At 61.7% G+C, this 22,165-nt stretch overlaps 1 protein-coding gene across 5 annotated transcripts; it reads left to right on the forward strand.

Moving 5' to 3' along the window:
* The first annotated feature begins 6,012 nt into the window (after nt 1-6,012).
* On the forward strand, nt 6,013-21,064 carry IGF2 (insulin like growth factor 2). 5 transcript variants are annotated; one of them, XM_061202283.1, is made up of 4 exons: nt 6,013-6,076; nt 17,595-17,757; nt 19,774-19,931; nt 20,373-21,064. In XM_061202283.1, the coding sequence occupies exons 2-4, from the start codon at nt 17,601-17,603 to the stop codon at nt 20,610-20,612; spliced, it is 555 nt and encodes a 184-aa protein (XP_061058266.1). In that variant the 5' UTR covers nt 6,013-6,076; nt 17,595-17,600; the 3' UTR covers nt 20,613-21,064. The 5 variants fall into 5 exon arrangements, with proteins under 5 accessions (XP_061058266.1, XP_061058262.1, XP_061058264.1 ...); XM_061202279.1 differs by lacking the exon at nt 6,013-6,076 and adding an exon at nt 12,639-12,803; XM_061202281.1 differs by lacking the exon at nt 6,013-6,076 and adding an exon at nt 12,639-12,803 and having other exon boundaries at nt 19,783-19,931.
* Nucleotides 21,065-22,165: the final 1,101 nt, after the last annotated feature.

Consider the following 22,165-nt stretch of genomic DNA (forward strand, 5'->3'; position numbering starts at 1 on the left):
GGGTCGTGGAGGGCTCACACGTCTCGAATGAGGCCAAAAGCAGGATGAGGGAAGGGGTGTGCATGGCCCAGGGGATCTGGGGCTCCCTTGTGCCCGGGGACAGGGCAAGACTCCCTGCCTGGCCAGTCCCCCTCCCCCCAAACTCCAGAGTCCTCTCAGGTGGCCACTTTTACTCAGGACCAGCCGGGGCCATGACTCAGCTACCAACACCCAGGAAAGAAGTTTCTAGTGCCGTCGGTCAGGGGAGTCAGGGGCAAACATACTTTGCATTGAGAGAGTATAATGATGAACAATAACAAACATGTATTAGTATGTGGTCTGTGCTGGACGCTGACCTAAGGGTTTTCAGGCACCAGCATGTCAAGCCTGTGAGGTCAGAGGGACGTGGCAGCCCAGGGGTGACCGGGCTCGCCCGGGTCCTTCAGCAGAGCAGGGATTTGAGCCGGGTCAGCCTCCAGGCCTCTTCCTGCCCATTCCTCTCCCCTTCTGGATACACCGCGGTGTGAGCTGTACAGCATGAACCCTCGGCCCTCCCACTGTGGCCTTGCTGCCCTGGGGTGGCCTCACCCTGGCCTCTCCGGCTGCCCGCACAGAGGTGGCTGGGTCAGACGGGTCCCAGTGGTGCGGGGCTCTCGGGACAACTGGTGAGTTCAGCATGGGCATTCCGTTTCCTCCCCCTCTTCTCTCGGCTCTCAGGTTTGGTAAAGAGGCTCTTCTGTGATCCTCATGGCAATACTGATTTCTAGGACAGCCAGGTGCTTTCTGAGGCTGCGGTTGCATTTCTCGATGTGGCCACAAGGTGCCAGGCTTGGGTCAGATTTGGAAAGCCCTGCGGGGATTGGGGGTCGCGGGAGCAAGATTCAGCCCCTGAATCTGGTCTCGGGGACCCTGCCTCAGGATGGGGGTCCCAAACATTCTGCTGCAGAGCCTCTCAGTAATGAATCTGATTTTATTCTGATATAAACATAATACAGTTTTCTCCAATTCTCAGAACACAGCGGATGTTTTGGGAAGGCGTCCCGGGTTTAACCTGTGCTCTAGGCACTACCTCGCCGTACCCCTGGGATCGGAACCACCAGAGAGGAATTCCCCTGGGCCTCCTTCCACCGTCAGTTCTGTAATGCCAGGGCGGGGGCAGAGGAGAGCCTCAGATCCCAGCGCAAAGGTGCAGAGCCCACCAGTACCCCGACACTGCAGGGAGTCTCCCCCTTGCAGGAAGAATGTTGTCACTTTGCCCCCAGCCCTCTCCCCAGGGTGCCCCAGATTGCCGCTCCGAAGAACTTTTGAGCTGTGCACTGTAATTCTAGAAGTGGCCACCAGGTGTCAGCATGAGGCCACTTAAGCAACCAAGTGGAGGAAACTTCGGAATTTCTAAGGGTCCTTCAAGTCCCTCCTGCATAAATAGGATCTGACCAGAAGCCCAGGATGGGATAACCCTCTCTCAGGCCTAAGAGGAAGTGGGGCAGTGAGGTTTATGTTGTGAGGTGCACCCCAAATTTGTCGCTTCTCTCCCACTACCCTGTATCCCCTATAGGCCATGTGTTCCCACCATGGACAGTAAATGGAATAAGATGTTGAGGGTCACAGCCCTCACACCCACAATACTTCTAGTCCTGACTCAGTGGCACCATGGCTTAGCTAGTCCCCCATGGGTCCTCCCCACCCTGAACCCCTTTCTCCGCTCCCCTTCCTTTGCTTAAACACTCTGGGCTTCAAGGTTCTGATGGAATAAAATAGCCCTGCATTGGTGTGATCCCCTTTGGGGCTGTGCCAGAAATGGGGATTCACACTAGGGCAGAGCTCAGATTCAATACATTGTTTTAGGGGTGGGAGGTTCCACATTTCCAAGAGTTTGATCTGTGGGTTTGAAATGCTGCTCCCCTTTCAACCCCTTAGCTGCCCACCTTCTCAATTTGAAGACATCCCCTTTGGTGGGCCTTCCATGGAACCCCATTATCTGACGTGGGGTCAGCCCTTCACCCTCCCTAGCCCCACCTGAGGCTTGGGAAGTCCCAGCTAAGTTTCTCTGTAGGGACCTGCAAGTAGCTCCTTGTGACATCTGGGCATCTGGCAGCAGACACCGGGGTCGGGGGGGCGGGCATAGGTGTGTGGCACAGGCTGTGAAGACTCCAAGCCACAGAACCCAAAGCAGAGCCAGCGTGAGCAAGTGACTGCTGCACCCCCCAAATTGTGGGCTGCTTCACACTGAGTCCCCTCTCTGTGCCCTGGACCTGATTCAGGACCTTTAGCATCCCTGCATCCCTCCCCACCCAAGACACCAGTGAGGAGGCCCTCTGGCTCTCCTCCCAGAGGATGGTATGGCTCTGGGGCATCTGCATTTTGTTTAGGACACCCCCACCAGATTTGAGTCCCCCCAAGTCTGACTCTCTTCCCCACTGAAAGCCCTGTCCTCCCACCAGATGACCTATACCTCCAGCTAAGGAAGGAAGTCCAGGTGAGGTCTTGAAAGACAAAGGGAGAGGGGAGAATTAAACCCCAACACAGGCTGGTAAGCTGGGGTGCAGGGGCACAGGGAGGGTGTGGGCTGGTGGTCTTCTGGGAACGGCACATGTCTTTGCCTCTTAGTGAGTCTTTGATCTGCCTCCTGCTCTACCTGCAGGCTCAGGAAAGTTTAAGTTCCCAGCGAGACTTAAGTCTAATCAGGCAGCACTTCTATCTGGGTCCCCACCACCACCACCACCAGCTTCTGACACCTCTGAGTCTATGCCTCAACTGGAGTTTCAGCCAAGCTCAAAAGGCTGTGAACCCCAGTCATCCCACCCAGGGGTACCTGTGAGCAGGACACTGCTGCTTGCTACCTGCTGCCTGCCATTTGCTTCAGCATCCTTGGTGCCCAGCACCACACACAGGGTGTAGGGGGTAGTATCAGATGCCACTAGGGAAGGGAGAAAACTCCCAGGTGAGTCCCCTGCCTCCGGAAGAAGGACGGACTTGGCCGCATTGTGTTGCAGCTGTGTTGGGAGCCCATGAAGAAAGATTTTTCTGACCATTCTCGAACCCTGGCTTTTTCCCCATTAGGCCCCGCCCCCATTTTACCCGTGCCACGCCCACCGGCGTGCCAGCGTGTCAAGTGACTGCCAAGTGTCAATCTAGTGAGGCCCTACCCACTCTCCACCCCCTCCGAAGAGTCCCACCTTCCAGCTGGCAGGGAGTGCTTCCGGCTAATGCCTATGCCCACAAACGCCTTTCTGCCAGGCTAAGGGTGGGCCAGATCTCCACCCCCTAATGCGCTGTGCCCTCGCGTGGGAAGGTGCCAGAGCCAGCTGCCCCAGCACCACCAAGTTGGCGCAAAGCTACCCAAATTTGGAGGGGCTTGAGGAAAGGCGTGGAGGGGACGAGGAGGTGAGGGGCAAAACTATAGTTTTAGTTGGCATTTGAGCAGGTGCCGTGTTCAGTGGCAGCGAGGCTCCCCTGCTTCTCAGGGCCTGTTATAATGCACACTTTGAAAGTGCCCTTCATCGTCTCTCCAGCCTCAGCCTCGTCCCCCTCCTCCTCCACCTCTGCGTCAAGCCGGCTGGAGGGTCTGGGCAGCACAGCCAGAGGACCCCCTGCTTTGGCGGCGACTGCTAATATTGGCCCGGCCAGCGGATCATCAGCCGGGCAGTTTCGGCAGAGAGCCTGGGGCAACAGCGACTCCCCAGTCCTCTTTATTCACCGCCCGGGAGCTTCGGGGACTACGCAGCGACTAGAGTACAGGTGACTGGGCTTCCCTCCCTCCCCTTTGTGTGAGAAAAGCTGCATTCTGAGCATTCAGGTGTGGGTGGGCTGGGGGCTTGGGGCTGGGGCAGTTAACAGGAGCAGAGAGACCTCTGTGCCAGAGGACCCAGGCAAGCTTCGACTTCGGAGGGGAGAGGAAGGACAGCTGGAGGGGGGACTCTTCGGTAGAGCTGCCCAGAGCCATCGAGTCTTTTGCAAGGAAAGTAAGTTTTCCTTCACTCATCTGCAAAATGGGAGGGGCAGAGGCGGAGGGTAGGGCTGCTCTTTTCAGCAGGAAGGCACAGCTGTTTTTGCAAATGTAAAAGGCAGGGTTTTTCTGTGTGAGAAATTCCCTCTTGCTGCACCCCACCCTCCCCGACGGCAACCAGAGACAAACAGGACACGGTGCAGAGGGGCCAGGGCCCTGAGATTTTGGAGCTGTCTTTTGGTTTTTTGATGCCACTTAAAAAGTAAAGCTTCCCTCTCTCCCCACTCCCTACAACACCCCCCCCACCCCAAAGAATCCCACTATGTCATTGGAGGGTGAGAAGGACAATGAAGGGGCAATGCCCCTTGGGACCCCACAGCAGGATTTAAAAAGTAAAGCTTCTCTCCTCTAGACAGTGTTCCCCTGGGGCCCCTCCCAGCCTCCCCTGCCCTGGGTAGTTTCTCCAGGAGTGCATTATTTTGTGCATGACGTGTTTCTCCCCCACCACCCGGGGTCCCAGACGCCTCCGTCCACCCAGGGTGGTGTTTGTGGGGAAGGGGTTCATTTCCCCAGAGAAGCCCAGTTTCCCCCCACCCTCAGCTGCCTTCCCGAGGCAGAGCTGTGTCCTTTGGTTTGTGCCCGGCTCCCTCCTTGCGTCCATTCAAGGTGGGAATGTTGGGGAGTAGAGGGGAGAATTTTGATATCGTGTGCTGTGATCCCCCAAGGCGGGTTGTTTGTGTGCAGCCCTCAGCCCCCATGCCCAGGCAGAAGTCCACCCCAGGAAGGGGCAGCCTGTCCAACAAGAAGGTGTCCTCCATGGGCACCTGTGCAGGCTTGGCTGCTGGGAAGCCCAGCTCTGGGTGAACTGTGGGCACTTTCCTCCTTCCCTAGTGCTTTAAGAAAGGGAGAGCTGGGCAGCCAGAGGGACCGGAAGGGGAGCCACCGCCCAAACCCTGACAAGGTGACCTGCAGGCCTCTCCACCCAACAGCCAGGGGAGGGGCAGGGGACCAGGGCCCTGGCTTGGGGGGGGGGTGGATTTGTTTTAAAAGCGGTCATCTTAGGAACACCGTTTTGCTTCTCCCCAGGGGCCGAAGAGTCACCACTGAGCTTGAGGAAGAGGAGGTGGACTCCGGCTCCCAGCCCCAAGGCCCCACATCTCCTCCGGGTCAGCTCCCTGCCCAGGCTGCCCCCCAGCCTGAGCTGCAGCCCGAGCCCCGGCCTGAGCTGCAGCAGGCCAGAGCCACCCGAGACCCCAGCCCGGAGGTCAGCTGCTGCGGCCTGTGGCCCAGGCGATCCCCATCCGCTCAGAACTGAAGCCGGCAGTCAGCTCCAGCCCCGCAGAGGTGAGTGATTCCAGACTCCCAGGGCAGGACCCAGCGTCCCCTGGTACAGATCTCTGTGCAGCAGGCTCTGTACAGGGGCCTGATTTCCTCTGGTGCTCAGAGCCCCCCAGGCAGTTTCAGTTCCCATCCCCCCTTTGACAAGGAGTGGAGGCTCAGAGGGGCTGGGGGTGTGTTCAGAGTCACACAGCTGCAATCTGGGATTCAGGTGGTCGGCTCCAGGTGCCTCTCTCCCTGGGGGGCTCAGGTGTGGGCAGAGCAGGCCCCCTGCAGTCTGGGCAGCGGCATGGTCCTCAGAGGGGAGCTCCTGGTAGAAGAAGGACAGAGGAAGGGGGAGGGGGGCAGCCTAGGGGAGAAGCCAGGGAGGGGGTCAAGGTGAGGACAGAATTGGAGGAGGGGGGAAGAAGGAGGGCACAGGGGAAAAACTCATACGCTGGGGAGGAATAGGGGACGCCAGGAAAGCTGGGCTCAGCTGGGGCATGTGAGACCCAGTCCTCCCTGCCCTGGGCTGCTGCCTGTGTGTCCTCACACCAGTGGTTTGACCTCTCTGTGTCCCCGTTTGTCAAAGTGGGCAACAGGCGCAGCCCTCCTGGCTGTTGAGAATTGTGAGGCACAAGTGAGGTATGACCAGAGGCCGGGAGAGGCACTCTGAGTGCTGCTGTCATGATTCCATTGTGTTCAGTCCGGCAGGGCTTCCTGTGTGTGAGTGGGGGCCGGGGGGGGGGTGACTAGAAAGGCCCAGGGGCCAGAGGCTCCTTGGACACTTCTGGAGCCAGCTCCGTGGTGGTGGCCGCAGGGTTCACGCAGCAGGTACCGGGGTGGGGGCCCGGGCTAAGCTGCTCCAAAGGGGTGCTCGCTCCAGGCTCTCGGAGAGCTTTGGCGGTGGAGGTGGGTGGGTCTGTGTGCTTGCTCCTGACCCCAAAGCGACAGAGGCCACTCTTCAGGGCCTGCAGTGGGGGACCCAGCAGGTGCCCCCTTGCAGGCTGGTCTGCCCATCCGAGAGAGAAACCAAGAATGTTTTTTAAAGGTGTCTTTAGTTCAGACACTACATAAAATAGTACAATAGTGGCAACGCCTCGGTCCTTCCCGAGAGCGCCTGCTTGGCCCCCTCCCCTGGTGCCCGCACACCGACCCATACGTACTTCTGACTTTTGGTTTATTGATCAGTGGCTTGTGGTGCCTTGTGCCTTGGGTGGCTTGTGCCGTCGGGTCCTGGCGTTCCAGCTGGGGCCTGGGTCCCCTGCTTCCAGCTGGGCTGACCGGAGCGGGTGTCCCTCCTAGATTGGAGGGCAGGGTCCTTGCCCCCAGTGGCGGGTGCCCTGCGGGGGGGTGAAGGAGGGGCGCTCAGGGGACTCCCGGAGAACGAGCCGGGTTTGTAAAATGCTGGGCTTAGTCCCAGGGAGGGGGGGGGCGGCCAGCTCGGAGCCAGAGCCGGGGGAGGAAACCGGGGAGTGGGAAAGGCCGGCTGCAGGGCGGGCGGGAGCGAGGGAACCGGCAAAGCAGGAGCATCGGAGCCGCCGGCCTGGGTGCAGGGGCTGGGCTTGCTGGGGTGAGTGCGAATCTTTGGGGGGATGATTATTCTCTTTGGAATATGGTTTGCAGATCTAGAGGGGCGGCCAGGGCTGCTGCAGGGCTGGAGCACTACGGTGGGAGGGGGGAGGTCGTTAGGGGTGGGGGGGAATGGCGCTTGGGGCTGAAGTTCCTGCCAGCCAAGCCCTGTGCTGGGGGAGACCCCAGCCCCACGACATGCCAGGCTTGCTGGCAGGTCCCTTCCTACCGTGGGGGGCCGGAAGTCGGGGCGACCTGGGCGGCTGGTCCTGGCTGGGGGCGGCCAGTGCCCTTTTTGAGCCCCGCGGTGACCCGGATCTGCCCCCGACAACCCTGCCCCTTTAGCCGAACTCGTGACTAAATAAGGCGAGGGTTCAGCAGGCAGCCCCTCAGGGGGAGGAAGTGCATCTCTGCCCCCCTCCCCCTCGCCCTGATGGCCCAGCCTGGCACCCCAAGGTGGCCTCAGCCGTCTTACCTCCAAGGTCCAGGTCTGCAAGCACCAGCGGCAGCTTCTCCAGGGCTGGCGCCTGCTCAGGGCACAAAGCAGGGGAGGGGCTCACCAAAGGGCCACTGGCAGGGATGCGCCCAGGCGGCCCCACTGACACACGTCCCAGCCTTCCGCCACCCCGAGCCTGGGAGGCAGGCCTGGAGAGGTGAGGAGCCCAGAGCAGGGCCAAGGGCAGCAGAGGCCCTCATCCAGGACTTGAAATCTGCTCTGGGATCCCAGGCAGCCGGGTCCGCAGACAGGCACTTAAAAATACTCCTCGCCCCCAAATTTACAAGTTGCCACAGAATAGGGAGTTACGAAGCCAGGCTTCCCTTCCGGAGGCTCCCGCCTCGCCCTCCCTCCTATAGGCATAGGCCTGAAAGCCAGGGACGCGGGGGACTGCAGAAAGCTGGTGGAGGGGGGAAGGGGGGCAGTGATGGGCGGGGGGGGGGGGGCGAGACAGGCCAGATGTTCTTGGAATGGACACGGGGGTGATTGATACGGACTGGAATTTGAAGGGGGAACATTCCCCACGTGCCTTGGGCTCTGGGTGGAAAATGGGCTGTTTTTTTTCATAGGTGGGGGGGTGTCCTCCCTGTCCTGCCAAGCTCCTGTGAAAGGGCTGCCTCAGCCCTGCCCAGTCCCCACACCTGTCCAATGGCATTAACCCCTGCCTTCCCAGAGTGTCAGGCTTTGAGGTGCCCCCCTTCTAGCTGGGGTCCCTCTGTGGGGTGACAGCGGGGACAAGCGACGGCCGGCATACCGGTCCCCGGGCCCCGCCATTCTGCTGCCCCCAGCAGCACCCCCTCTCTGACAGCGCCCCCAACCCACAGATGCCCCTGGGGTGGCTGTCCCCCACCTCCCACATTGCCCAGCTCCGAGGGGGTGATCCAGTTCCCGCCAGGGCCTTGGGGCTGGGTAGGGTTCAGGGTTTGTCTTCAAGGAACTAGGCTTTCACAGCCCGGAGAGGGAGGCTTTTCATGAAAATTCTCTTCGAGAAAAACGAACGGAGACCCCTGACCCCCAGCCACCGTGTAGGCCGGCCCCCCATCTCTTCCCCCCACTTTCTCCTCCTCTTCCCCAGCCCTTCTGCTTCCCCGCATTACCAAAACAAAATTGGGTTCGCTCTCGTTTGGGGGCTGGGGAAGGCCCGGACGGCGCTCGCGGAGCGCCGGGGCGAGCAGGGGGTGGCCGCCGGGGGTGCTCCCGGGCCCCCAAACCGAGCCGGGGACGAGCCTGCCCGCGGCGGCAGCCCGGCCGCGGCTTCGCCTAGGCTCGCAGCGCGGGAGCGCGTGGGGCGCGGCGGCGGCGGCGGCGGCGGGGAGCCCGCGGGCCTCCTCGCAGGCGGCCGAGCGGGGAGCCCGGAGCCCCGGGAGCGCCGGGGGAGCAGCGCCCCATCGCTCCCCCGCGGCTCTCGGGTTTCTCCCTTCCACCCCGACGCCCGCCCGGCCGGGCTTCTGCACGGAAGCGCACTCAGGGGCGAGGAGGCAAAAGCGGGAGAAGCGATGTGCCAGCCGGGGTGGACGGCGCCCCTGGGAGTCCCGCGCACCAGCCCCGGAGCTGCTGCCGCCGCCGCCGCCGCCGCCGCCGCGCAATCCGCGCTCGCGTCCCCCGGGGAGGGCGCCACTGCTCCGCGCGAGTCCCGGGGGCGGCGGATCCCCAGCGGCGGGTGCTTCCCCGGGCCCCGGAGCTCAACCTCTCAAACGCAGCCCTCCATTCCCAGGGTCCCAACCCACCCAGCACCTTCCCCGCTCCTCCGGATCGCAGACATTATATATTCTGGTCTCTTCCAAATTTAAGCCTTGCTCAGGTCCCCCCAGTACATTCAACATTTCTCCAGGTCACAAGGGGTTTTGTTTTGTTTTGCTTTGGGTTTTTTTGGACATTAATTTCTGGGGATCTGAAAACGCATAACCCCCACTGGCTTTCCCAGGTTTACACTAGTGGCCTGGGTCCCCAAACTCACTGGGTGCTTTCTCCCAGGCTCTTCACAATTTTATATACCCCCAGCCCCACCCCCAGGTTCCGCAGAGTTACACAGTGGCAAACCCTATTCAGGAAGATTTAAACATTAACCCTGGGTCCTGTGGTCAGGCTGACCAATTCGCCTGGCTCCCCAGAATGTGCAGTGTTTTTCTGGCATTTAGGCATCATTCCCAAACAAGTGGCACTCTCTTCCTGTGTCCCCGTAATTTTGGACGACAGGGGCTCCCAAGCTTACCACCCCTGTTCTGGGCCCCCCACACTGAAGCCCTGTTCCCCTGGTTCACCAGAGTTCGGGGCATTATCTGCTGAGTTCCACAAATGTATTGGCCTCACCCTGGGTTCCCCAAATTTTCCACAAAGAATCCTAGGCACCTCCCCCCCACCTCCGCAACACACTAAGCCATTTCCCCGGGACCCTCAGAGTCTGAACGCTGCTTCCCATACCTCCACCGAAATTTAGGCATTACACCCAAAGCACGCCGATCCCCTTTCTGAATCATAAACAGTCTGCGCTCTGATCTCCTGAGTTCCACAAAATTGAGAGGATGATTTCTGGTCCCCAAAACGCATTGATTTCTGGGCCCACCCCCCCAGTTTTTTTTTTTTTTTTTGGTGGGCCATGAAGATATGGGGCGTTCATTTCCGGGGATCTCCAAGCTTCCTTGCCACTAATCAGGTTCCTTAAAATTTAGACACTGTTACCCAGGCCCCGAAAGCACACGGAGCAATTCTCCAAGGTGCGCTCAATTGTGATCGTGGAACAGGCAGATTCCCCCAAATCACAAATCTCCCAGGTCCCCCTGGGTCAAACCACGCACAAAACAAACTCTTTCACAGAGCCTATATCTTGTTATACCAAGCTCTTTTGAGTGTCCCAGTAACCAAATATTCGGAATATTTTCTCCGCCTCATAACATTCTGAATATTAAAAAATTCCCTGGGCCCCATGAGCTTACTGACAAGAATCCAGGTTTTCTAAAACTCAGAACTGATCCCAAATCCCAGGCCAACCAACACTGGACCCTTTCCTCTATTTGGACACGCTGGGCTCTCAACATTAGGCATTGCCCTCCAGGCCCCCCAAACACATTCAATGTTACACTTCTGTCACAGAAAGGCACTGATTTCTTGGGCTCCAAAGCATCCCAGGCACCCAGTGAGTCACCCCAAATTTAGCCGACATTTTCTGGGTCTCCCAGACACTGCAAACCCCCTGTAGATAACCAACTTCAGGCACTGATTCTTCAGGCCCCACCACTTAGGAACTCTTAATCCTTTCCCCCTAAAACTTAGATATTGACCTTCAATTCTCCTGAGGACTTTGAAGAACTTCTTTGGATTCCCAGATTCAAAAATGATTTTTCTGGGGCCTCTAGATTGAGATACTGCCTGCCAGCCCTCCAAAATAAACTGAGATTTTTTTTCTCCCCTCCACAAAAGAATTGAACTTTTTTTTTTTTTTTGAAATTGATTTACGGGTCCCCTGACTTTATGATCCTTGCCCCGAGTCCCCCTAAATTTAGGCAATTTTCCACAGGCCTCCCAAAGTGAAATTGCCCAGATACCGAAAAATATCCCCCGGGTCCTGGAAATCCCAGGTATTATAGGCCGCGTCCCACAAGCTTCCTTGCTACTAACCAGGTTCCCTGAAATTTAGGTACCAATCTCTGTTGAACAATTTTCATGGATCCCCCAAACTTGGGCCACGTCTTACTAGGGTTCCCCAAATGCAGACAGTGCCCAGGAAAATATATTTTTTTCCTGTTCACCAAAAATAAACTAATTGAAACCAATGCAAAAAATTAAGATATAAAAGGACATTGATTTTCTGCATTCTTCAAATGTTCTGATCACACCCCAGGTTGCCCGGAATTTAGATCGTGTTTCTTGATTCTCTAAAGGACATTGAGAATTTTCTCAAAAGCCACAGCAATTATGCAAGTTACTTTCCTTGGGTGCTGCAAGCGTCCAGGCCACTAACTTGAATTTCTAAGTTGTGGAAATTAATCTCCACTCTTCTCCACCGCACAGACGATTTGCCTAGATCCCCAAAATGTGTCCATTGTTTTTCTTCCCCCAGTTTTAGACAGTCCGCCTCTGGGGTTCTCCCAAGTTTCACGCTGAGCATTTTCCTCGGGTCATCCCCAAACCTACTTCCCCACAAAGTGGGACCCCCCACAAGCGTGCTGACCCAGATGCTGGGGTCCCCACATTTTAGACGCGGCTCCCTTGTCCCCCAGTTGCAGGGAGAAATCTCCCCGGTCCTCAGATTCGGACTCTTCTTCTGGAGTCTCGAATTTAGTCATGAATCGCAGTTCCCCACACCGACGCAACCTCCCTTGGGTCCCCACTTCGGGACACTCGTTCTCTCGCCTGCAAATCAGGCGGCTCTGACTTGCGTTCCCGGCCTTTGGGCATTGTTCCCGGCCCCGCCGCGGTCTCTGCAGCTTCCCCAATCCCGCGTACCACGGGCACTGGTTCTGGGCCTCTCTGCGTCTCCTACGAAGTCCCCGGAGCTCCTCGGAGTTGGAAAATTTCTCTTGTGTTCCCCAAACACACTTGGCCCGGCAGCGTGTCCTCCAGGACGTAGGCAGTGCTTCTCCCGCGTCCAGGAAAACGACTGGGCATTGCCCCCAGTTTCCCCCAAATTTGGGCATTGTCCCCGGGTCTTCCAACGGACTGGGCGTTGCCCCCGGACACTGGGGACTGCCCCCGGGGTCTCGCTCACCTTCAGCGCGTCCACCGCCCGTTGCAGAGCGCTCGCTCTCTGCCTCGGCTCCTAGCGCGCCCGCGGACGCAGCCTCCGGCCTCCAGCCTCGCGGTGAGCTCCCCGCCGCCTCGCGTCCCGGCCCGGCTCCCAAACCCACCCGCCGCCGTCCCGCCGTCCCGAGCGGCTGCCGGGGACACCGGCGCGGGGCGCGGGAGCCTGCGGCAGGCTAGCCCCTCGGCGGCCGCGCTCGCTGGGCCGGGCGCCCTGAAACCCGCGCCGCTTTCGTTTGACTCTCTGCAAAGATCACGGTCGTGGGGAAAGCGCCTCGGCGGCCCCCCAGCGGGGCAGGCAGGGCGCAGGGTAGGAGGGACGCGGAGGACAGGCGCACCCGGCTCGGGCGGCGCGGCGCCTCCAGCCGCCGGGCGGAGGATTCCGGGAGGCGCGCGCCGAGCGCGGGCGACGTGATTGATGGCGGAGCGAGGGGGCGAGCCGGGCGCGGGCTTCCGCCGCCGGCGGCCCCTTCCCCTCGGAGGGGCGCTGGCGGCCGGGGCTCCTGGGGGCGGGCGGGGCGCGGGGGCTCGTGCGTGGTTTTTGACTTGGTAAAAATCACAACGACTTCTTACATCGTCCAAACTCTCCAGGAGATGGTTTCCCCAGACCCCCAAATTATCGTGGTGGCCCCTGGGGCTGAACCCGAGTCTACGCAAGTCCAACGCACTGAGGACGGGGGAACTATTATCCGGATATTTTGGGTGGGCCCCAAAGGCGAGCTGCTTAGATGCACCCCGGTGAGCCCGGTCATGCAGGTAGGATTTGAGCGATGTTTCCCGCCCTGCTCGTTTCTCTCCCGGCAGGCGAAGCCCGGGCCGGCCCCATGCCTGGCCCAGATTCGGTCCTGGCCCTGCCGGCCCTCCCCACGTACCGCACCTGGCGGCCGCCGAGGCTACTCCCCGGTTCCCGCGCGGCACCGGGGGGCGCTCGGGCTCCGGCTGCGGCTCGAGGTGCTGCGCCTGCTCGGGCAGGTGGCGGCTGCGCGCCCCGCCCGCGCCCAGGGACTCCCCACTTCCCCTGCACATCCCAGCGGCACACGGGGACCCCCGACCCAGTGTCGAGCCACCTGCGCCCGCCTTCCGACAGGGCACCCTCGCCGCGTAGCCCCCTGGCCGGGCGCGGGGACCCGGCCGTCGCTAGGGCATGTGACGCCGCCCACCCTGGTCACCCCGCGTCCCCCGTGCACTAATGCGGGGACCTTGGCACCCCGGAACCTAAGACGGGGACCCCAAACACTTTAGAATGGCGATTCGGGATTTTTTTCGAACTCTGCCGATCCCTGCCCCCAATCCAATCTCGCCCCCGCGCACCCCACAGCCCCCCCCGCGACCGCCGCCCCCCGGGACCCCAAGCCCGCCCCCCGCCCTTGGCTCGAGTTGCGAGGGCGGTCCGGGGGCGGGGCGAGGGCCCCGCGGGCGCCCATTGGCGCGGGCGCACGGCCAGCGGGGCCCGAGCGGGCGCCGAGCCGCGGGGTGGCGCGGCTATAAGAGCCGGGCGTTGGCGCTCGGAGTTCGCCTGCTCTCCGGCGGAGCTGCGTGAGGCCAGGCCGGCCCCCGGCCCCCCCCCTTCCGGCCGCCCCCGCCTCCTGGCCCACGCCCGCCCGCGCTCGGCCCGCCAGCGCCTCCACCCGGCTGGCGGCCCCGCGTCGACGCCGTCCGCCGCCACGCTGCTGACTCCCATCTCGGGCGCCGTCGGCGGGGTCGCGCTCCGCCGGCCTGCGGATCCCCCGCCGCCTCCTCCTCATCTACCTCAACGCCCGTCCCGCTTCGCCCGAGGAGGCGGTCCCCCCCGCAGGCAGTCCGGCTCGCAGGCCGCCGGCGTTGTCATCCCCCGCGCTCCCTCCCGGCCCTCCCCGGCGCGCAGCCCGGCCGCTCCCCCTCCTCGCTGCGTCCCGAGCGGCCCCGGCGCCGCCACCGCCGCCCCCCCCGAGGCCCGGGCTCGCGACGGCCGAGGGCTCCGTCGGCCCAAACCGAGCTGGGCGCCCGCGGCCCGGGTGACGCCTCCGCTCCGCCCCCCTCAGCACCTTCCCCGGCCCCCGACGTTGCGCCCTTTCCTCGCTTCTCTGCGCTCCCCGTCCCCTCTCCGGCCTCTGGTCCCGGCCCCCTCTCTTCTTCCGCAGCCTTCCCTTTGCTCCCTCCCGCCCCCCCCAGCTCCTTGCCTCCAACTCCCTCCCCTTCCACGCCCGCCCTCTCGCCTTCGCCGTCCCAAAGTGGATTAATTATACGCTTTCTGTTTCTCTCTCCGCTGTTCTCTCCCGCTGTGCGCCTGCCCGTCTCTCGCTGTCCTCTCTCTCTCTCTCGCCCTCTCTTCGGCCCCCCCCCTTTTCACGTTCACTCTGTCTCTCTCACTATCTCTGCCCCTCTCTATCCTTGATACAACAGCTGACCTCATTTCCCGATACCCTTTCCCCCCCTAAAAGTACAACATCTGGCCCGCCCCAGCCCGCAGACAGCCCGTCCTCCCCAAACAATCAGACGAGTTTCCCACCCCCCCAAAAAAGCCATCCCCCCGTTCTGCCCCGTCGCACATTCGGCCCCCGCGACTCGGCCAGAGCGGCGCTGGCAGAGGAGTGCCCGGCAGGAGGGCCAACGCCCGCTGTTCGGTTTGCAATACGCAGCAGGGAGGTGGGCGGCCCCTGCGCCGGCTTCCAGGTAAGCTGCGTGCGGGCCGGGCCGGGCCGGGCCGGGCGGGGCGGCTGGGCCCGGGGCAGACGGGGTGGGGGGCTGTCGGTCACGTTCCGCGTCGCAAACCCCGCGCTCTGCCCTGTGCCGCGGAGGAGGGGGCGAGGGGTGGGGGGGCGGGGGTGGGGACTTGGGAAGTGCCAAGGGAGGTGTGAGCTGTCTGCAAGGCGACTTCCTGGTCGCTTTGCGGGTGCAAGGGGTGTTGCTGAAAGTTTGTGATTTGTGCCGCGGGGGCGGGGGGCAGTGCAACGAGGACGGGCGCAAATCTCAGAAACCCACCCTGGTATGTTGACTCAGTGCCAGCAAGACCGAGAGAGGAAAACTGGGTGGGCGGGGCCAGGATGGAGCAAGGGGGGCCGAGTTGGCAAAAGAGTCCTGCCAGACACCGCATTCGCAGCGCACCCCCCCCCCCCGCTACAGCCTCCCTTTCTCTGTCCCCAACATTGCCAGCCAGGAATCTGGAGAGAGGGCCTGGTGCAGGGCTCAAGGGCAGGAGTGGACAACTCCAGAGAGGGTAACTGCCCCTGCCGCAGTGGGCAGATGGAAGTTTCCATACAAGGAGGTGGAAAGCAGCCCCCCTCCCTGCACCCCCCCCAATTTCCCGGTGCCAAGATGGGTTGGGGGTGCAGGATGAGCCCCCCCAGCCCCCGTTCTTTGCTAAGAGATGGTGGGGAAGGCGGCTGGGGGTGCCGCAGAGAAGGGAATGGCTGGAAGGAGGGAGGGGGCGGGAGCAAAGGGGGCGGGGGGAGTGGTCAGCAGGGAGAGGGGTGGGGGTAGGGTGGAGCCGGGGCTGGGAGGAGCCGTCTCAGACATAAAAGCTGAGGCACTGACCAGCCTGCAAACTGGACATTAGCTTCTTCTCCGAGGCAGCCTTCCAGCCTCCTCCTCCTCCTCCTCCTCCTCTTCCTCCTCCTCCTCCTCCTCCTCCTCCTCCTCCTCCTCCAGCCCCAGCGAGCCTCCTGTCCAGCTGCAGGTAACCAGGGCTGTTGAGCGAGGACCCCGCTGCCCTCCCGCTCCGGCCTGCCGGCTACTGAGCGCCTCCGGCCTCAGCCCCTTGGCCCCTACCCGCTGCCTCTCACTCAGCCCCTTCGTCCCTCCTCTCTGCCTCTGCCCTCTCACCCCTGCCCTCCCTCCTCTGCCCGCTTGCTCACCTGGCCCGCACAGCTGCATGCCTCTCGTCTGGTCTTCTGCTGTCTGCTGGTGCCCTGCACTGGACCCCACACTAAGTGGCTGGGCTTGCAGAAGGATGGAGCTGCCGCTCGGACAGCACCGACTCCCTAGCTGGCCAAATTTGTTTTTAGAATTCGGAGGGGGGGGGGGCGGCCCTGGGGTGGCGGGAGACAGGCTGGGGTCTGGTGCAGGGAGGAGGAGGTGGGCTGAGCGAGGCTGCGGTTTCGACCTTCCGTGGAGCTGGCCCTGCTCGTCAGGAGCTTGAGCGAGACTGCTTCCTCCTCAGTCCCTCATTTCCTACACGATTTATTGCATCAAAATTCCCCTGGGCCCAGCATGCAGCAGCCTTGCTCCAGGCTGGCAAGGGGCGTGCTGCTCGGCGCCTCTGTGCTCACTGGGTGCACAGCCTAAGAGGGACACACGTGGGCAGCTCCACCCAGGCCCTTACTAGGGTAGCCTGCGGGTGCCACGGGGCTCAGGAGCACCCGGCCGTGACTGTCCCCCCAGAGGGGGCTCATACCTGGGCCTGCAGAGGGCAGGCTGGGGCTGCCTGCCTGGGGGGCTTCCACCTTTTGGAGGGGCAGGGGTGGCTTGCTGTGTCTAAAGAGGAGTCAAGGTCCCTTTCAAGCCCCCCGACTCCTTAGGGGACCTGGTTAACCCTTGCCCCAGGTCTGCAGCCACACAGCCTTGCAAAGGGGTGTGTCTTGAGACGTGCCTCTCCTTCTAGATGGTACCCTGAGGGACCTGGGGTCTGGCCTCCAGATGGCCTGACCTGTTCTCTCCAGCTCCTGGGGTAGGGTTTGGTACCCCAAATGGGGAGAGGGTCTGGTGGTCCTGGAGGGACTTTGAGGTCCCTGGCCCTGGGTAGTGTGATGCGAGGCCTGGAAAGGAGGCTTTTGGCTTTTATGTGTGTTTGGGGTGCCCAGGGCAGACTGGAGTCGAGGGACTATGTGATGTAGGAGAAGGAGGCTCCTGGGAGCGTGGCTGGCACCGCCGTGCTGACCATCGGACCCTTGACCCAGGCTTTGCTCAGCCGCAGACTGAGAGGGTGGGAAAGGCAGTGCGGGAAGGAGAAGGGTGGTGCTGGCCCAGCAGAGCCCCCCTGTTGCTTTGGGAGGAAGGCTGGTCCTCCTGGCACCCTTGCTTAGCTGGTCCTCTGGGATGCACATGTTCTGTGCTGGGGTGGGGCCGTCTGCCATCTTGGCTGGCGCTGGGAGGCCCGAGGAGTGGCCGCTGCCCTGTGCCGGCCCCGCCCCCATGACATCATAGGATGGAGGCCAGGTCCAGTGTCCAGCACTGGCCCCTGCAGCTCTGGGTGTGGCTGAGCCCCTGCGGTAATAACGATGGGGGCAGTGATCCCCACGTGAAATTACTGACTAGCACTTGGTGCCCCTCAAAGATGTGCTCCACACACAGCCCTTCACGTGGGGCAGTTCTGCATCCTGCCTGCCTCAGCGGTGAAAGCGCCTGTTCTTCTGTAGTTAAAACAATTAAGATTAAGGAGAAAGCCATGCTTTAAAACTGTAACTGGACTTTAAATTAGGGGGTGGCTGGGCTTAGTGTCCCCAAAGGGAGCAGGCCCTCATCCCCTGGCGGGGCCAGCACTTCGGGACACCCTGGCTGGCGGGCAGTGGCAGAGGCCTGGACCTGGCCGTGGCGGGGCGGTGGGCTCACGCCTCTCGTCTCCACCCGCAGACACCAATGGGGATCCGAGTGGGAAAGTCGGTGCTGGTGCTGCTCGCCTTCTTGGCCTTCGCCTCGTGCTGCTATGCTGCTTACCGCCCCAGTGAGACTCTGTGCGGCGGGGAGCTGGTGGACACCCTCCAGTTTGTCTGCGGGGACCGCGGCTTCTACTTCAGTAAGTAGCTCAGCGGGGCAAGGGCGGAGGGGTGTACACAGCTGGTGCTCGATAGATGCTGGAGTCCTCCTTACCGCCTGCCAGACACCTCTGCAGGTCCTTCAGGATACCTGGCCTGGGGGACGGGCCCAGGGAGGCCCCTCGGAGGTGAATGAGCCCGGGGCCCTTGCTCTGAGACTTTGAGAGCACAGTCACTCCCTTTCAGTCCACATTTATTAGGCACTTACAGTGTGCCTGGGCGGTGCCCGCACTCCCTGATTTCTTGCAACATGACTCAAGGTGGGAGGGAGAGTGGACGGTGGTATCTACAGGGGGACCAGACCTTAAGTGGCAGGTGCGGGTGGGGTGCAGAGTGGGCTGGAGGCCGGGCTTCCGGGTGGGGTGACCCAGGCCCCCGCAGGGAGGCAGCCCTTTCCCTCCTGCTTCTCCCTGACCTGCCCACGGGCAGGGCTGCGGGCACTGGTTTCCCCGCACGTTTTGCCCACATCTTGGCAACGGGCAGATACCCATGGATGGTTAGATTTCAAATGGAATCAAATGGGTTGAAAACCAATAAGAATAAAAGCACATGTTGCTGGTGGCGTGAGTGTGCATGCCCCACGTGCTGGGGGACGCTGGGCTCCATCCACAGGAGGGGACCGCTGGGGCCCCCAGGGCTGGGTGGGATCCGCACCTGAGGGGCAGGGCACAATGCAGGGTGCCCGCCTGCTGGCCCGAGTGCTTTGGCTATTCCTCGCCCTCCTCTCTGATTCCCGACCTGCGGGAGCTGGCTGGGCACATGGAGACCTCCGCTTTCCCTTGCCCCTGTGCCCGGTGTGGCAGGGCGGGTCCCCCGTTGGAGGTGACCTCTCCTTCGGGGTGTGGGCTCTTGCCCTCGCTTCCCAGCAATCTGGGCCTCAGTTTCTTTAACTGTAGGACGGGTCAGGGGAGTTCCGGAGAGTGTCCATCTGGATAACAGGAGAAACTGGGGGGCAGTTTCTTGACCCTCAAGGCGGGAGGGAGTGTGTGCTCCCCCTGGGCTCAGCCAGACACCGCTCAGGGCTGGGTGTGAGTGGGGACATGGCTGGGGCAAGCAGGCAAAATGGCCGTAAGGCTCATCGTAACCAGCCCGTCACCCACCACAAGGCATCTTCTTCTGCAGCCTTTACTTACCCACTCTCTGAAATGGGCCGTAAATGCCCGTCTTGGCATGTCAAAGCTTCTCTTTAAAAAGCATTCCTGCTTCTTGACGCTTCTGAGGCCCCTGCCTGCCCTGGCTTCTCCTGTGGCCTCTCTCTCCTGCCACGTTTGGGGGCAGGAGATGGCACTGTACGATCTGGTGCTGGCTGGCCCTTGCCCGGGGAGTGGCCCCCTGGCACCAGGTTTCCCTGGAAGGAGGGCTGGGCTGAGCCCCCAGCCCTTTCGACCCTGCACCTGGACCCCTTACTAGGGGCTCCCCTCCCTCCCCCCAGCGATGGCGGATTCCTTGCAGCTGAGTGTGGAGCCTGTGCGCGGAGGGGAGGGGGAGGACGGGAAGAAAGGAGGGCGTGGTTTTTGCAGGTCCTCACTCCTCTCCTCCCGTCTTCTCCTTCTTCCTCCCATTCCTACCTGTCTCGGCGGCGTCTCTAGGGCCGCAGGCACCCAGGCTCCTGGTTGGTTCGGGGACGGCACTTGGGTCCCAGTCGGCCTTTGGGTCAGGACCCTGGGATCCCAGGATGTGGGGCCGGGCCCCGTGCATTTTCCAAACAGCCCCTGGTGGTGGACCAGGAGGCCGTGCCCACTTTACGTACGACGAGGGAGGCACCGAGAGGCCAGGGGGCTGGTCCTGGAGCGCGTTCACCCGCTGTCCCTTCTCTCCTTTCTGGGGCCCCTGCGCGCCCCCCTCTCGCTTTCTTCCTCCCCTCCGGGCCGAGGCTGGCTGTCCCTGCAAGGTGACCGGCATCCTGTCCCAAGGGCAGGGGCGGGGGGCTGGCTGGAGGAACCCTGGGGAGCCCCCTGGGGCCCTGGTGCTGACGTGCCCTTTCCTTCCTCCTGTGGGACTTCCAGGCAGGCCGGCAAGCCGCGTGAACCGCCGCAGCCGTGGCATCGTGGAAGAGTGCTGCTTCCGCAGCTGCGACCTGGCCCTGCTGGAGACCTACTGCGCCACCCCCGCCAAGTCCGAGAGGGACGTGTCGACCCCTCCGACCGTGCTTCCGGTAAGGCGGTCCCCCCAGCTCGGGCCCGTGGACGGCCCCCCAGCTCTGGGCCCGTGGACGGCCCCCCAGCTCTGGGCCCGTGGGCAGCCCCCAGCTCTGAGCCCATGGACGGCCCGGCCCCTGTGAGGGAAACCGGGGTCTCCGGGACCCTCCCCTCTCTCTGGAGCCCCTCGGGGCTGTTACCTCTAAGCCAGGGGACCAGGGCGCGGCAGCTCCTTAGCTGGAAGCACGGCTAGGGAGTCCTTTACATGTTTGCCACGTGCTCCCCTGTGGTGGCGTTGGCCAGAAGCCGGGGGAGTTACTGATCTGTCACATGTCAGGCACGATGGAAGGTTTAGGGACAGCCCCCAGCAGGTTGCCCAGATGTCCGCCTGGGGCCTGGGTGGCTTGGGGCCAGGGGCTGGGGGCCAGGCACCCCTTGACCGGCCCTTCCCCTCTCAGGACAACTTCCCCAGATACCCCGTGGGCAAATTCTTCCAATATGACACCTGGAAGCAGTCCGCCCAACGCCTGCGCAGGGGCCTGCCTGCCCTCCTGCGAGCCCGCCGGGGTCGCACGCTCGCCAAGGAGCTGGAGGTGTTCAGAGAGGCCAAGCGTCACCGTCCCCTGATCACCCTGCCCACCCAGGACCCCGCCGCCCACGGGGGCGCCTCTCTTGAGGCGTCCGGCCATCGGAAGTGAGCCAAATTGTCGTAATTCTGCAAAGTGGCACCATCCACTCGTGACCTCCTCTTGACCGGGACCTTTCCATCAGGTCCCACCTCTGAAACCTCTGTACCGTCCTGTCTGCGGACTCCCCCGACCTGGCCCCCGTGCCCCAACCTCCTCACGTCAGGCTGGTCTCTCCTCGGCCCCCTCCATCGGGCTAAGGGAATCACAACAAAATCTTTGAAAATGTACAAAACCAATTGGCTTTAGCTCTCTCTTCCAAATTGTAACCCCCAAATTACCCAACCAAAATTGCAATCACAAACGTGTCGGCCCCCTTGAAATGAATTGGCTTCTTAGCAACACCGGAAAAGCTAACTAGCTTTCCAGAAAACCCTAAAAAAAAAAATTCAATTAGCTGAAAAAAAATACTAAAAATAAATTGGCTTCAAAACAATTGGCAAAATAAAAGAATTTGGCCCCCACCCTTCCTTCTCGTTCCTTTCGGACCTGGACTTCAATTGGCTGTGAGCTGACCATCCAAGAGAAAGGAAGGCACCAAATTTGCAGGTAGGCTTGTCACTGCTCGCCAGCCATCTCCCTCCTTCACCAAACCCTCGCTGGGCTCTGGCAGTGTGACACCAAAGACCCAAACCTGTTCCTCCCCCTCGTTTCCATCACTGAGACCGCTATGGAGCTGTGGGGGGGCCCAGCAAGACCCGAGGAGCGGTGCACGGAACAGAAAACCCGAATTCGCGCAGATAAAACTTAATTGGCATAAACGCCCACATACTCCAAAATCTTACGTCTGAATCCTCACCTTTGAAAGCACACGCACCCACATGCAACCCTGCACGGGCACACACACACACACACACACACTCCCTTACACACACGCACCCTCACACACACGCATCCACACAAGCTCACACACATCCACAGCCCTCACGTGCATCCATACACGCACACAGACCCAGATATGTGGGATACCCAAACCCAGCATTGTGCAGATGAGACCGCATTCCATCCCAAATTCTTCTCTAAGCTGCCCTGCAATGAGGTTTTCACGTCCTGTGCTCCCCTCCGGTCCCCTGGGATGCGCCCTAGGGTGGGAGGGTGTGTGTCCCAGGCTCAGGCGCGGGTGGTTCCATCTTTCCGAGATGAGGAAGATCCCCCCTCCTTCTCGGCACCCGTCCTGACCCCACGGCACCTGCAGTGAGAGTCCCGATGCCCCCAGACCCCCCTGGCATCCACGCACCTACTATCGTGCCGAGTGAGGAACGGGTTTGGCCAGACTGGAGATGGCTGTGGCCGAGCAAGACATGCCCTGCCACATCGCCTGACCCCCGAGGTGTGCTCCTGTGAGATCTGGGGACCCCCCCAGCACACCTAGGGATCATCTTTGCCAGCCTCCTGGGGGAGCCTGTCAGAAATGAGGGCCCCCTGGAGGCTGGCAAGGGTGATGGGGAGTGTGGGAAGTCTGGGGGTTGGTGGGGTGGGTGGGGGGGCAGTGGGGGCTGGGGGGGGATGCTCTGGGGTAGGAAGTGGTCCAGCAAGGGTTTGGACAAAACGGTCAGGAGGAAGGA

This window comes from Eubalaena glacialis, chromosome 10 (assembly GCF_028564815.1).
Source record: "Eubalaena glacialis isolate mEubGla1 chromosome 10, mEubGla1.1.hap2.+ XY, whole genome shotgun sequence".
Lineage (NCBI taxonomy): Eukaryota > Metazoa > Chordata > Mammalia > Artiodactyla > Balaenidae > Eubalaena > Eubalaena glacialis.